The sequence below is a fragment of the Syngnathus acus genome, chromosome 2 (assembly GCF_901709675.1).
Source record: "Syngnathus acus chromosome 2, fSynAcu1.2, whole genome shotgun sequence".
NCBI classification, from domain to species: domain Eukaryota; kingdom Metazoa; phylum Chordata; class Actinopteri; order Syngnathiformes; family Syngnathidae; genus Syngnathus; species Syngnathus acus.
In genome coordinates this window covers 7,984,893-8,000,800 of record NC_051088.1, presented here as the reverse complement: position 1 = coordinate 8,000,800, position 15,908 = coordinate 7,984,893, and the positions used below count along the sequence as shown (strand labels likewise).

Below are 15,908 nucleotides of genomic sequence, written 5' to 3'. Positions count from 1 at the left end.
TTGTAAATTTTTGTCTATGTGAAGCCCTTTGAGACTGCTTGTGATTTAATATTTATAATTTATAATTTAAATATGTTCAAGAAGGGAAATTCAAACATCCATCCATCCGTCCGTCCATCCATCCATTTTCTGTACCGCTTGCCCCCACGGGGGTCGCGGGCGTGCTGGAGCCTATCCCAGCGGTCATCGGGCAGTAGGCGGGGGTCACCCTGAACCGGTTGCCAGCCAGTCGCAGGGCACACAAGGTCGAACAACCATTCGCTCTCGCACTCACACCTAGGGACAATCTGGGGTGCTCAATCGGCCTACCAAGCATGTTTTTGGGATGTGGGAGGAAACCAGAGTGCCCGGAGAAAACCCACGCGGGCACGGGGAGAACATGCAAACTCCACACAGGGAGGGCCGGAGGTGGAATCGAACCCGCACCCTCCTAACTGTGAGGCGATCGTGCTAACCAGTGTCCCACCGAGCCACATCAATTCAAATATAATTTCCATATTAAATTTGATTCATATTGTTTCTTTTATTACGTTCTAATTCCGTGAGAGGGCGAGTTTGGAGTTTTCATTAGCAGTAATCATTCAACTGCTAAAACAGAATTTAAAAAGATTTTAACTTGTGTGTATCCCGCTTCTCACCCAAAGTCAATTGAGATAGTCTTCAGCTCACCCATGATTCTAATGAGAATAAGCGATATGTTTATTTATTTCTTTACTTTTTTATAAATGATTTTCTTGTCGTTCTCTGGTCTTCTCTTCAAATGTAAATCTGTCCAAATCCATATTGACCACTTCAATGAAATCCTAGCGCCAAATGCAACAGTTCTTTCACTTTGGAAGACTAAATGCCACAAAGGCTTCTGGCGTCATTTGTGGCCCAAAATATACTGCTTCTCTGTCTGTATCTAACTAACAACAGCATGTCAAGATGGCCCACATGCACAGCTGGAACTTGATGGACTGACACCCATCTTATGGAGGGCCTGTTGCCACAGCCACATTTATCTTCACCTCATAACATCTCTCCCCCTCGCCATAAAACACACATTGATTTACAGAGGGATTATGTAACCTATAGCACACGCATTTAGGTCATGCAAGCGTTCACATCCAACCAAATAACGCGGTGCGGCGGCAGTTGCTCTATTTAGCAGTCACCGCACCACCTGAGATTTAAACGTCTTAACTGTAAGGAGTTTAGGAGACTTTAATGCCGCTCTCCTTGCTCGTCCATGTGACCGGAGTCAAGAGTACAACAGGAAGCGAATGCAATTCATCTCAAAGAGATGACACCCACAATCGTTACAAATATTTTCAAACTTGATTTGGGGTGCTCTGCAAATTATATCATCAGTGTGCTGAAGCTGCAAATATAGAACACACATACTAATGTGCATAAAATATGTCGCGCATTCTTTGCTTTCTGTTACACTCAGTTTGTTGACAAATAATAATAATAAATTGGATCGTTTGTTGCAATCCAGAATAAAACCTGCAACTCACTACAAGTGAGTGTTTATACTCTCGTCTCCTCTGACTTGACAGCATTTACATTCATTAAGATAATTAGATTGATTGGCCAATCAGGAAGCGGGCTAAAGGGTTTAAGAAGAGGGAATTAAAGACTCTCTCTGTCTGTCCCTCTACTTGTCAAGAGCTGCTGTCCCATCATCTACTCGCCAGCCAAGATAGCAAAGCTCAAGCACCTCCCTTCCTTCCAATCTCCTTCCTCTCGGAAATCTCCTTTTGGCACGATTAGTGCAACACCAGGATTCTCTGCAACAGCTCACAGAGGGCCGTCAAAATTTCTTTCCTTGAGGATCTTGAGTGTGAGGAGGCAGAAAGAATGGGCGCTGGAGCGAGTGCCGAAGACAAAAAGTCCAAGGAGTTGGAAAAGCAACTTCAAGAGGATGCCGACAAGGACTCAAAAACGGTCAAGCTTCTGCTGCTTGGTAAGTGACCACCTGAAGGCTCACCAGGATCCCTCACGCAGGTGGACAAAGCGATTGCTTTTCAGATCTCATCACTCTGAATGACATTTCCCGACAGAAGGAAACAGCAGAGAAGTCCGCCTGCAAGCTGGAAGCATATGTCAAAAAATACATTTCTTTGATGGGTTTACCAACAGAAGGCTTATAAGGATTCTTTAAGGATTACGAAAACATTGATTCGAGTCAGAGGCAACGCTGCCGTACAAAAACTCCTCATAGTGTAGAAAGATTGTGATCCAGGCTGGCTTTATACTTGTGAAAAAGAGCCTGTCACAACTGCTTACTACTTAGCCAAATGAAAGAAGCGTTTCTTTGGGGGGAGGGGGGTATTTGCAGGCTCGTTCCTGCATAAAACTTCACATAATTTTAATGGAAAGGTGAAACCTGGGCACTCCAGTGAGTGGATGAAAGAGATTAAACAGCAACAGTGAGTTGAGTCTGCAAATCCAGCAGATTAATCAACACTGAAACAAGAACAATCTGCCAATCAATTTGTGTTTGCAAGCGTCCAATTATATGTAAATATTCTTACTGGGATATCAGAGAAGTACGTCTAGTGTGAGAAGGGTGCACAAATTAGCTGCAAAGACGTTTCGGTTCTTATGTAAGGGCGTTGGTGCTTAAAAGATCACAGCCTTTGGTCTAAATGAATCACAGTACAGCAGCGATACGCCAATCCAATTAACTAACAGCTTTAGTGCAGATCCACTTGCGGAGGCCTCTGCTGATCCCTCAGATGACAAAAAAAATGAACCTCTGTTAGACTTTCACCTACTTTGCAGCAGTCACATTCGTCCATCCAAGCAATGCATCTTCAAACGCCAACATGCCTTGTCTGACAGTCAGCTCATACAACAGATTTAAACAATTCACCAGGCTCTCTTTAAAAAGAATTAAGAATGTGGAGTGACTGTGTCTTTAATGTGTGAATTGTTTAGTAAACACTGCCTATGAGCTGTTTTGTCATCTAATTTTGAGTCGTGTGTCCTTGTGTAACTAAGCAGAAAGCAAAGAAAGCTTTCTAGTCAATTTTGGTAAAACTATTCCCTTAAGTTGCTCAAAAAGACATTCTTCTGCCGTTTATGGGCCAAACGGTGTCCACGCTGACGAGAAACAGCATCTGCTAAACATTATGCTCTTGTTGCAGGTGCTGGCGAGTCAGGCAAAAGCACCATTGTCAAGCAAATGAAGTAAGTCAACATACAATAAATTGCATTGTGTCAGCACTAAACAGTAATAGTGGGCCATGAGGTTTTTGCAATCGTATTGGTTTGTTGTTGCTCAATATGTCAAATATCCACTTTGGCACCACTGTTGTTTGGAAACAGTGTGAATGTGACATTTTGTCTTTCTACATCGACTATAGCCAGTGTTATTCCATTGCTTGGGACGGAATGGATGCGATTTGCTTTCAAACTGTTTCTGCTCCACCTTGTGTACAGGATTTTACATCAAGGTGGTTACACAAAAGAGGAACAATTGGAATTCAGAGCCGTCATCTACGGCAACATCCTGCAGTCTGCTCTGGCTATCATCAGAGGCATGGAGATGCTGGGGATTGATTTTGGCGCTGCTTCTGCACAGGTCTCAGATGACACTAAGACCACATGAGCTTTACGTTACAGAGCAAAATCCAATATGGGATGCTGGTTGCCCTCTTATTTGTTTGTATTTACAAACAAGTTCCCCATACAGCAGATTACAAACTGAATCCAACGTGAATTTAGATGTGTTTTGTTGTTTCAAAATATTGAGGTCAAACTCTGAATTTGACCACTTCCACTTTAGAGCTTCCCCAAATAGTACTTCAGGGAACTCGCATAGGTGTTTTGGTTCTGACGGGATTTTCCTTTTCTAAAACCTGCAGGAGAACGCACAGAAGCTGCAGAACCTGTCCGATTCCATCGAGGAAGGCACAATGCCTGCCGAGCTGGCTGACGTCATTCAGAAGCTGTGGAAGGACTCCGGCGTGCAGGCCGGCTTCGAGAGAGCCGCCGAGTACCAACTCAACGATTCGGCCGGCTAGTGAGTCTGCGTCTTTAGCTCTTGAAAAGCAAACAGATGCAAGCTTTGCATAGGAGTGACAGTGAGCTGTTGGTATCTATCCTTTAGCTACCTCAACGAAATGGACAGAATCTGCAAACCAGACTACCTCCCCACCGAGCAGGATGTGCTGCGATCTCGAGTCAAGACAACTGGTATCATTGAGGAACAGTTCTCCTGCAAAGAGCTGCACTTCAGGTGAGAAAACCGTCCTTCCGCTTTTCAGAAGCCAAACGCTAATAGCCTCTTTGGCGCGCAGAATGTTTGATGTGGGAGGCCAGAGGTCCGAGAGAAAGAAGTGGATCCACTGTTTCGAGGGCGTGACATGCATCATTTTTTGTGGCGCCCTCAGCGCTTACGACATGGTGCTGGTAGAAGACGACGAAGTGGTAAGTTGGCCCACAAGCTGTGAGGAAGGACCTTAAAAAAAAACTGTGACTGATGCTCTTCAACTTTGACTTTCAGAACCGAATGCACGAGTCTCTCCATCTATTCAACAGTATCTGCAACCATAGGTTCTTTGCGCTGACCTCCATCGTACTGTTTCTCAACAAGAAGGATCTTTTCGAGGATAAGATCAAGAAGGTCCACCTGAGCATCTGCTTCCCAGACTATGATGGTAAAAACAAATATGAATTCAAAATCAATAAGCTTCTTCATGGCTTTATGTCTGATTATTTTGGTGTGTAGCAGTTTGTACACACACTGAGTACATTTTAGTTGGGTGTGTCCCAGCCAAGGCGCAAACACAAACATCTCATGGCTCGCCACCAATCAAAGCCCCACAAGTGTAGTTCAGGTGGGACAGTCTGGGGGTCAGTCAGATTCAGATGGTTTGGACATGTGCTGAGGAGGGACCATAGGGAGAAGGATGCTGAGGATGGAGCCACCAGGGAAGAGAAGAAGAGGGAGGCTAAAGAGGAAGTTTATGGATGTTGTGAGGGAGGACATGCAGGTAATTGGTGGGACAGAGGAAGATACAGAAGACAGAGTGAGTTGGAAACAATTGGTCTGCTGGGGCGACCACTAACGGGAGCAGCCGAAAAAAGAAGACTGTCCCCAACAGTATTTACCATAAAGTTGTTAAATTACAGTTTTAGCCCACCCCCCCCCCCCCCCCCCCTTTTAAAAATAGACATCACAACAATTGACTTAGGTCAGGTGTCCTGGCTGTTCCAGCGGTATCAATAGGACAGTCACTCTCTTACAGATTGTTACTTAAAAGTACCAGACAGCTTTGTGTCCGAATCAATGCAAAAATCAATGAATGAAACGTTTGTGTGTTGTAGGCCCGAACACGTACGACGATGCCAGCAACTACATCAAGGCGCAGTTTGAGGAGCTGAACATGAAGAAGGGCGCTAAAGAAATCTACTCCCACTTGACCTGTGCCACAGACACAAAGAACGTTGAGATTGTGTTCAATGCCGTCACAGACATCATTATCAAGGAGAACCTTAAGGACTGCGGTCTCTTCTAAGCAGTCCCAAAGTCGTAGGTATGCCAGGACCCAAACGTGACATGACACACACAATGCAGTCTGAGTCTTGTATCCAAATGAAAGTGGACATTCAAAACCGATGACAAAGATTATCAGAAAGCAGGTCACGCCATGTGATTTTAACGTCTGAATCAATTTGCTAATGTTTGACTTAGGAATGGGAAAGCAATGAAATATGTTGACAGGTCATTCAAATAAAAAAGGAGAAGACGTAGCATTAGCACAATAAATCATTGAAGGCTTGTTTTTCTTAATTATCTCCCTCACCAGTGTTCACATGCTTGCAGTTTTGTATTTTGATTGTAGCGCATCAAAAATGAAGCAAGCCATGGCCTCCATTTTCACACAAGATGCCAATCGGCCCTCCATTCACAATTTGTATCAATTTGAAACTTGGCGGGTTCATGAACAGGCGATTCAAGACATTTGATTTCGTATACTTGAGCAAATGTACCACTGCAGCAACTTTGAATTCTGCTTTGTCTTCTCTCTGCAGAACTTCACTTTGTCCCTCACATACTGGCACTAACTGAGATGTGTACCAATGGAGCAGCAAGGATCCTCTCTATTCGTTGTGTTCATGCCAAGTGACTCTGTCCAATCTCACATTCTTCCTGCTACACAGCTCATGTCCGACTGGGTCGAGACGCCCTACTTAACGGACATTCGAGTTTTTACTGGTTCTTCGGTTGTGAAAAGAAAAACCCAGCAGCAGCTGGTATTTGAAGAAGACACAATTGCGTCCCTTGCCCATCCCCCGTGAGCTTGATTAAGTTATTTTGAACGAAAGTCAGTGAATCCAGAGTTAAAAGAGTAATGTCTTTGTGTAGCATCATTGCAGCGTTTTTGTTTTTGAGTATTGTAGTCGGTGGTCTTGATATAATCGTAAGATGTTGCAGAGCAAATATCTGAAATTATTCCCCGTGTTTGCAGAATGTCCAGATTACAAACCAAATTGTATATGATTTAAAATAGTGCTGATGCTTTCTATACAACTGACCTATAAAGAGAAAAATACATTTCTGTTGGGCAAACAAGTTAGACAAACATTGTACATAAGAGAAGTTAATTCATACTTGTTTTGAACGATAATGTATATGTTACATATGTTGTACACAAGAGAGCGAAAGAAAAAGGCAAGCAATATAGAAGGGTGTTGCTTTATTACTAAAAAGGGAATGAACATTTACAGTTTGTCCTTTCTTATAAAATGTAGAGGCATGAATTAAAGCTGCATCACGCATCTCTGTGAACTGTGTTTTTTGTTTTTACTGTCAGCATTCATTGGCTACATTGCACTGGAATTAGCATTATTGACAGTCTTGGAGCGATTTGGGCTGTACATGTACGTACGTACATACGTATGTAAACAATGAGATCTTTATACTATATAGCCAACATTCAGCCTTCCACCGTATAGCCACAAAACACGGTGGACTACAGACGCCATCAGACGCAATATGTTCAAAGGAAACATATTTATTCAATTCAACATTCATGTATTATCTTTGTTCAGTGGAAGCAAAGTGAAACAACCCGCCCCTGTCATTTAAAAAAGGTGAAAGCGGAGCGTTTATATCCACTGAGCGAAGCACATTTGCAACAAAGGTGTAAATGCGGTCAGATGCACTATAAATAGGCTAACGTCTGGGATGGATAAGATTTCTTAAGTATCATTTGTTCCCAACACAGTAGTTAAAGATATTTGTCGCAGTCAGCACATTCCTGATTGTTTATTCACGTGCATATGTGTTGCCTTAGCACTATTTACATGTATTAGTTTCCATTCGCTGCTGTTTTTACAGTTGTTGACGTTTACGCCGTTTGGACTTCACGGGCATTGGGTCAATATGCTTCAAACGTGTCCCTATAAATACCGTTTCCCATTTACATTGCAACATTCAGTGCTTTGTTTGAAAGTAGCCGTTCTAAGTCTTCAAGGTAGACATCGACCGTTTGGTGGGAGGTTTTCATTTAAAACAAAACAAAGGGAGGGCAGCTTTTTTTCCCCTCTCGATTAATGCTGTTAAAATGAGCCAATATAAATGCAGAGCAAAGACATGCAAATTCTAAATGGGAAAAATAACTGATAGGACTTCTTTGAACAGGACATGGGGGAAATAATAAAGGCTGCCTTAGTTTGAGGTGGTAGCTATGAAACAAAAATGCACTTTTTACATCATTTTGGGGAAAATGGCTTCAGTGCCGAACATCCTAAGTGAAAATCATTAGCCAAGAAATTGCATAATCTCCCTTTATGCACGCAAGTGCAGTGATGTAATTCAGTATAGTAAAAAGATTGTGCCGCTGTGGGATATGTTAGACTGAATGCTAAGTAAACCCAGAACCTATGCGAAAAAAGATGTCCTCTACATAACTTATGGCATTCATATATTCCAAAGCAAAACTGTGAGCCAGTTTCCAAATAGCAGCTCTATGATCCAAATAATTAACACATCAGCTGTAAGGTATGCAACGCTGGCATTACCTGCGCTGGATGCAAAGACCCACAAGAATTCACAGGGATTGCGTCGCTGGCCGCTCTTACCAATCTCTTTATTCCAGCAAAGACTCAGCCGAGACTGAAAGGTATCAAGATGCAAGTCCTCACAAAGGTGGATGCAACAGTTGCTTAGTCCGTTTGTAAAAACCTGCACTGCACCTCTTGAAGATAACGCATAGCAGCCAAGTTGACCAGAGTCCCCCTTGTGACGCCTGCAACAAATATGACATAAGTTTAAGAAATAACAAATAAGTTTTACATCATTTTCTTGTGATTGTTAAAATACATTATACATAGGTTTTGGCTCACAAGTCTTAACATGCATGGATGCAACCCTGTAACTAAAACCTTTTATCCATCGAAAGAAACAAATCATGAGCTGCATAACTCCTAAGTCATTTTTTTGATATTTTTTCTCCCAATGTTTTCAGCCATAATGGAATGTGTCACTCAAACCAATGCAACACACATCAGCAGAAAAAGATATGTCATCAAAATCAAAGTTTTGCTTTTTTAAAATGTATGCAGCTAATTTTTTCCTTATCCGGTTAACATAACAGCTCCATTACTTAGCAAGTTGTCTCAATACTGTATAGGTTTTCCAGGTGTGTCTTTAAGGATGTGCCAAAAAGCACGATAGATTAAATAATGTACAGTATTCCATAAAAAGTGAAGATTGAGCTGGACTATTTGTTGGTGTACGAATGGATTTTCGTGAACGCATACAAAACAATTATAAAATGAAAATTTCAAAGGTGGCTTCCATGTTCATTAATGTCAACATGTCAGCACATACAATGATTGCAAAGTTGCCTGGTGACACAGGTTGTAATGCCGATTTCCAGACAGCTCGGAAGTAGAAAACATTTCACTTGGAGCTTCCGCGGTTTGACCTCAACAAATTTTTGTGGAATGTAAACATAAAACCATGGCTGCCTGACAACATTCAGAAGCCGTCACATACTCGCCCCCATGCCAACATACTTTAACATATTTATTTCCTCATTCATCTTGTTCAGTTTTGCCCGCCAGTTGCTGTGCCTCTTGTTAATATTAGTATTGCATTTATTTACAGCCCTGTCTGCTTGCCTCGCATTTTTCCATTCTGCGTCATCTCCAACATTCCAACATCAGACTGCGATAGCGTTTGTCACACATCCTGTGATCTGAGGCTGTTGCAATACTGAAAGTCACACTAGCGTGAGTAGCGTTGTAGCAAATTAAGAGTTAAACCATTGTGTAAAACAAGAGATGTCAGCAAATATAAACTGACTCATACATATGGAATATTATGGTTATTCATAATGTATCCTGTTAATAAGGACAAGTGCTATGGATAATGGATGGTAGTAATTGGATCGATATTTTCATTTTCGTGCACATAGAGAGGTCACCTCTCTTTGCATTACCTGAACCAAATGAAGATTCCACAATATGCCATAATATTCATAGCAATATCAGTCCAGCTAAAAAAGTGAACATGCACAATCTCATGATCATCAAATGACTCCTTGATACCAAGCAGACATGTTAGATGTGAAGTCAGTGCTGCTCTGACCTTTATAGCTTCAGTAGAGCCCGATATCCGCCAGGTTGATTTTGATGATGACATCAGTAACTACATCAAACACAAACTGCACGTTCTTGGTATCCGTGGCACAAGTGAAGTGGGTGTAGATCTCCTTGCTGCCCTTTTGTTTATTTAAGTCTTCAAACTGGCTCTGGATGTACATTGCCGCCTCCTCGTATGAGTTTTCACCTTCACACACACACACACACACACACACACACACAACAATAAAGTAGTGCTAATTGTAAAAACAGCAGCAGAGTGGTTTAGACAAAAATCACAATGAACTACAAATGGGTGTACATTCTATCACGTACAACGAGAACATCATCACGAGAGAGAAACGATAAAGCAGATCCCATTAAATTGTTTAGAGTTGAGTCTGAAATACCGCTGTTATGCTGTTGTTTGATTTGTGTTCACATGGGTGTAATATCAACAAACTCTATGAGAGTAGTATTATCAGCTCAACGGGATACGCTGGTCGGACACATTCAAGATCTTACAACTCCATGTAATCGATACATTTAAGAAAACAAACTGAAGGAAGCTTCACTTCACTTTATTTGAGTCATATTGTTTACTTTCCAATACCGTGGTGTCACACTGAGCCAGCCGCACATGGAGGGACTCAATGATTATATGGCATCCTACAGTGGCCAAGCGTCCTGCAATGAGTTTTCATGGGTTACTGACCCTCTGCGATTAGTTTAGTTTTGATAACAAACTGGAATCACAATAGCAAACGCACAGATATTATTTTATAACAATAATCATAATTAAAATGGCAGGTTATATCACAGACTCATGCATAACAAAAAACACATGCAGGGTACCAAGAGAGCTCCAGATCGCTGCGGACAAGTCGTACAATACTCTATATCATACATAGGTGTCAAACTCAAGGCCCGGGGGCCAGATGTGGCCCGCCATATCATTTTATGTGGCCCGCGAAGACAGATTTTGCATCAAATTTGTGTCATTACTAAAATTACAAATTGTCTTCACTTTTAAAAAAAAAATAGCGATATTGCTTGCAATTCGTCTTTTTAAAATATTTGAACAGTTTTTACTAGTCACTGATTTCAAACCTAGTTCTTCATCACTTTGTTTTGTAGCCTATAGTGTGTACATAGAAAACCTTGACAATCATAACGGCCCTCCAAGGGAAACTATGACTCCAATGCGGCCCGTGACAAAAATGAGTTTGACACCCCTGCTGTATATGAATGTATTGTAAATAGATGTTTTCAAAAGCCATACTTAACTATATGTCTATTTTCATATATACAGGTGGCTAAAACGCAAATTGCGGAGAGACCTTCTGCCGCCGAATTGGAAGCAAGAGTGCCAGAAGCCTCTCATATATGCACTCTCCTTTCTTCTCGTCCTTTCCTTGATTGTGTTCTTTGCTGACAGAGAAAAACACTGTAGCTAGACTGGCCAGGGCAATCCATTTTTTTCTTTGAACTTCCTACTATCTTGTTTGTGGTTCACCAAAATAATACAGTATATGTGGCGCTAAAAAACATTGTTTCCCAATACAAACAATCACTTTTTTTTCCCCTTTGTCAGTGTTTGTGTAAAGTTCAGTCGCCAGGTGTACGAGGGTCACTCGCTGAATGTGATTACTAATTTGTAGGGAATTCTAGTTCAGCATCATCAGTAAGTTTGCGGTTCGATTTAGTGGTGGATTCATCAGGTTCATTTTGATGATATCAGTGACTACATCAAACACAAACTGCACATGCTTGGTATCTGTGGCACAAGTGAAGTGGGTGTAGATCTCCTTCCAGCCCTTTTGTTTATTTAAGTCTTCAAACTGGCTCTGGATGTACATTGCCGCCTCCTCGTATGAGTTCTCACCTTCACACACATAAAATAAAGTAGTACTAATTGGAAAAACAGCAGCAGAGTGGTTTAAACAAAGATTACAGTGAACTATAAATGGGTGTACATTCTATCATGTACAACGAGAACATCATCACGAGAGGGAAACGATAAAGCAGATCCCATTAAATTGTTTAGAGTTGAGTCTGAAATACCGCTGTGTTATGCTGGTGTTTTTGTTTGTGTTCACATGGGTGTAATATCAACAAACTCCATGAGGGGAGCATCATCAGCTCAACGGGATACGCTGGTCGGCCACGTTCAACATCTTACAACTCGCTGTGATCGATACATTTAAGAAAACGATCTGAAGGAACCTTCACTTGTAACCGCATTTTTATCTGCTTGACAACGTATGTATGCATGCATTAAATGGAATTTGCCTTGTTAAATATGGAGTCAGCAGCGGTAAAATAAATGAACAGTAGGAACCAAATGTAGATTAAAATTTGTTTGAGAATACAGTTTCAGACCTTATAAATTTGGGTCAAATTGCAATAAATCTCAGTTTTTACCGTAGAACATAATTAAAAATGTCTTGTGCCTGTTTGTGTGCTCTGACAGGCAGATAAGGGTTCTTCTGGGGTTAACGCCAGAGAAAATCTAATTGGCAAATTTCAATCAAGTCTAAGCCTTTAATTTCTAAAAGGTTAATGGCTAATCTGGATACATTGCTCACAACATATTATGTCTGTATAAAGCAACTTGACATGACACAAAAGTTGACCTCTTCAACCTACCTGTGTACTCCGGGTAGCAGATTGCGAGTGGACTCTTGCTGATCTTCTGTTCAAACAGGTCCTTCTTGTTGAGGAAGAGGATGATGGAGGTGTCTGTGAACCATTTGTTGTTGCAGATAGAGTCAAACAGCTTCATGCTTTCGTGCATGCGGTTCTGAGGGGAAAAAGCGAGCAACACCTCTTACATGGCAACATGGGTTTGCATCCCAGATGGGGAAAGAAACTAGAAAACTAACAAACCATCTCCTCATCCTCAGCCAAGACCAGATCGTAGTCATTGAGAGCAACACAAAAAATGATGGCTGTGACTTCCTCAAAGCAATGAATCCACTTCTTCCTCTCCGAGCGCTGACCTCCCACATCAAACATCCTGGACACAAAGAAACCAAAGCTGCATAAATATCATTTATTTTCCAATACCATTAAAGCCATGCATTTTTGAAAACGAGCATCCTTTTTTTAAGAAAAGCATTTATTTTTCTGTTAATAAAAATGCCATGGAATACATTAAAATGAAATTACACACAGGCTTAAAATGTGCTCCGACACAAGCAAATTGCATAAGTCAGAAACACAAAAATATTTCATAAGACAAAGGAAAGAAAAGAAGAAATCATTTCTTGTCCTTAAAAACAATCATGTGATAAGGGTCTATATATTTCATCTCTGTCTGCAGTTTTCATTTAATCAAATATAGGATCAATCATCTCACAACGTATGCCTGGCAAGAAGAGAGCGAGGATGGAAGCTGAGATTCAAACTCTCTTGTGTACGGCAGACAATTTTTTAATGGCCATTTGTGTGCCTGGAGCTCTTACTCACTTAAAGTAGAAATCTTTAAAGGTGAAGTGAGTTTCCACGATCCCTGTGGTCTTAACGCGCGTCCGCAGCACATCCTGCTGGGTTGGGATGTAGTTAGGCTGACAGAGCCTATCAAAATCGTTCAGGTAGCTGCAGCACAAGAAATATGCAAGTTAAAGGGCATTTAGGTGATTTAATCACACTGCAAGTCCAGCTGGGATACACGTACACAACATACGTATATTAGGACATATCCGCTAATATGATACACCTTGATTTAGCTCTTAGTAGACAATGATGATTGAAGTCAAACTGCTAACTAATGTCGCTTTCAACAAAATTGCATTAAAATGTTTCCAAAGATGTGAGAAGTGAAGATTTTGTTCCATGAGCATGGGTTCCATAGACTGCTACTAAATATGGGCTCATATTTGGGTGGTCGTTAAACACTGGCTCTTTATGAGATGAGTGAGAACAGACCGACTCCACTGGTCCTTCTTGTCTCGCTGTGTGGAGACAAAATGCACAGGAGAGCCATGACCGGTTGCCTGTTTTCCAAACAAAGGTCAGGTCTTCACGGTGGCGCAAACCGCTCAGAAACGCAACTGAATTTGTGTTTTGGGCACTTTTGTCAGCAGGTTTCCAATACTTGATTACAGCTTAACGTCTGAGCTGGAAAATGATTGGTTGTGAGGTGCTGGTACTAATAGACCTCGGTCGAATCCATTACACCCATAGGAAATAACTGAAAAGCTAAGTTCAAAATGTTGCAATCATTAAACCTTTATTACCTGTTGAGGAAATTATTACTAAACATTGAAAGACCTCAACTGTAATACCGTTAAAGAGGCTAAACATCCTGCAGCTCCTCCCTGTCAAACTGTACAAAGCTTGTCTCTCCATGGAGATGTATCACTTTCAACGTACACGTGAAACCAATTACTGTCCTTTTGGGCGGGGCTTTGGGGCATCTTGCAACATTTTGGTGGGCTTATGATAGAGCACTATTGATGAATAGTGAACCAACAGTCAGTGGGGGATTACTGGATGTGCCCCGCAATTGACTGGCAACCGGGCTGTAGTACCCCACCAGCCGCCCAAAATCATCTTAGATTGGCTGAGCTCACCAGTGATCCTAAAGAGGAAATGAAAAGGGAAGCACATCAAACACCAAGCACATATGCTGTGTGGCTGGATGTGAGCAGGATAGGGGATACCATGAGAACAATCTAAGTGGGCAACAATAACTATGAAGAACTATGAGGAAATTAGCATGTTATTGCCTTGTTAAAACGCTTCCAAAATGCAACATTTTGCAATCAACAAGAGTTTGAGAATGCTTCAAGTCATGTTGTCTTTACAGCATACGCACAACAAATTGCTACGTTACAGCAACATGGCTGTAGGTGTTGCTTCCCTCTTCTTGCTGAGGAATGCAATCAAGCGAGGAACAAGCGCTCACAGCGACCTTTAAAAACAAGACACGTCTTGCCTCCTTTTGGTTCAAGTGGAAACACTGCACCAATGAAGAAGGTACGCTACTCTTATTAAAAGCTGGCGATATGGAACGTTGCATTAAAGCTACAGAAGGATAGATAAGAATGCCACTGGAAACCATTGAGGATTCCCGTGGAATACAGAACGTGCGAAATAAAAATCAAGGTTGAGTAGACGCAACCAGACTAAAATATTTCCTTATTTCTGTTTCATTCCTGCCTTCCAGAGTGCAAGAGGTGTGAACACAGCAGTGGAAACCAATCAAACTGGTCGATGGCTCTCACTATGCAGCGGAGTCGTTAAGCTGATACTCTCGCGATCGGTCGAAGCAGGCGCGAACGCCGCTGTCGCCCCACAGCCGCCGGATCACGGCGCTGAGCTCCGCCGACATGACTCCCTCCTCCGCTGAGCTGGCGAGCGCAAACAGCTGTCGGGCATCGTCCTGAGAACACACGCATTCCTTTGTGTCATATACAGCTCACAACATGCACGTTCAAAGGTTCTCGGCGTTGTTAGCTCACCGCCCGGGACTCATCGCCAAAGTCTATCTTTAAGCGCCCCATTGCCCGGATGATGGCCATGATGGACTGGATCGTGTTGCTGTACACCACAACTTTGTACTGACTGCATTCCTCCTCTGAGTAGCCATCTTCGTGAATGATCCTAGCAATAAAAAAAAAAAAAAAAAAGCTTTCAGGCTGTATAAATATTTTAAACGGTGAAGAATGGCTCCTGCTCAAGTGGGACATGTTAGTGATCAGCAATGTTTGATGAAAGCTGTCATTAGAGCTGGAATTTGCGCTCTTGTGCGCATGCAGCATGTCTAATGTGGGAACCGGGGGACTCTATTCATGTCTTGCCAAGCTATGACTGGCCTTGGTGGCCTTTGTTTCACATGTTCTGCAAAATGTGGGGCTTTTTGCTTTGCCCGGGTGCATCAAAATGAGTCTGCGTTCTCGTTTCCACATAGATGAACCCTGTTTGTTGCCACAGACAACAAGGCTCAAAACAAAAAAACAACTTGTGTGTGTGTGTGTCTCATGCTTACTTCATCTGCTTGACTAGTGTGCTTTTCCCTGATTCACCAGCACCTGAGAATGAGATAAGCAGCAATCATATTAGATCATAGCCATGGAACTTATTCTGGTCACGCCCAAGTTACATCTTATGCAATATGCATATTTGCATTACTGTAAAGATCATTGTGACTTCTTTAAATAAAAACAACAACTCCATTTGAATGGAGCCTGAAGGTTTCATCTACAGTCAGAACGTACTAAGTTGCTTCAGCGCTGCAGTGACATACTTTGTCTGGTATTCAAGTCAACGATGGAAGTTGGTTTACGCAAGTGATTTAGACATTAGGGGTGTTG

General features: G+C 41.9%; 3 protein-coding genes and 1 long non-coding RNA gene across 5 annotated transcripts in view; 2 read left to right on the top strand and 2 right to left on the bottom strand.

Annotated features, from left to right (window-relative positions):
- Positions 1–1,654: 1,654 nt before the first annotated feature.
- Positions 1,655–6,777, top strand: gnat2 (guanine nucleotide binding protein (G protein), alpha transducing activity polypeptide 2). The gene is made up of 9 exons (XM_037246435.1): positions 1,655–1,951; positions 3,138–3,180; positions 3,433–3,574; positions 3,858–4,015; positions 4,103–4,231; positions 4,293–4,422; positions 4,499–4,652; positions 5,323–5,531; positions 6,031–6,777. Exons 1-8 carry the CDS (start codon positions 1,846–1,848, stop codon positions 5,511–5,513), a joined length of 1,053 nt encoding a protein of 350 aa, XP_037102330.1. The 5' UTR covers positions 1,655–1,845; the 3' UTR covers positions 5,514–5,531; positions 6,031–6,777.
- gnai3 (guanine nucleotide binding protein (G protein), alpha inhibiting activity polypeptide 3) overlaps positions 6,681–15,908 on the bottom strand; it is a 14,596-nt gene continuing 5,368 nt past the window's right edge. The window contains exons 2-9 of one of the 2 annotated variants that reach the window (XM_037246434.1): positions 15,584–15,626; positions 15,057–15,198; positions 14,820–14,977; positions 13,060–13,188; positions 12,478–12,607; positions 12,238–12,391; positions 9,596–9,796; positions 6,681–8,249 (exon numbers count right to left, since the gene is read on the bottom strand). In XM_037246434.1, the coding sequence (XP_037102329.1) occupies positions 9,606–9,796; positions 12,238–12,391; positions 12,478–12,607; positions 13,060–13,188; positions 14,820–14,977; positions 15,057–15,198; positions 15,584–15,626 (947 nt within the window). In that variant the 3' untranslated portion in view covers positions 6,681–8,249; positions 9,596–9,605. Of the gene's footprint in view, positions 8,250–9,595; positions 9,797–10,859; positions 11,474–12,237; positions 12,392–12,477; positions 12,608–13,059; positions 13,189–14,819; positions 14,978–15,056; positions 15,199–15,583; positions 15,627–15,908 lie in introns of those variants that run through there. The other variant, XM_037246433.1, reaches the window with a different exon arrangement.
- Positions 10,097–15,908, bottom strand: part of gpr61 (G protein-coupled receptor 61) — a 21,279-nt gene continuing 15,467 nt past the window's right edge. Inside the window, exon 3 of the mRNA XM_037246432.1 lies at positions 10,097–10,108. The gene's annotated coding sequence lies outside the window, so the exon portion shown is untranslated. The remainder of the gene's footprint in view (positions 10,109–15,908) is intronic.
- Positions 14,372–15,773, top strand: LOC119119808. The gene is made up of 2 exons (XR_005097400.1): positions 14,372–14,571; positions 14,762–15,773. It is a non-coding gene; the product is annotated as an uncharacterized LOC119119808 (long non-coding RNA).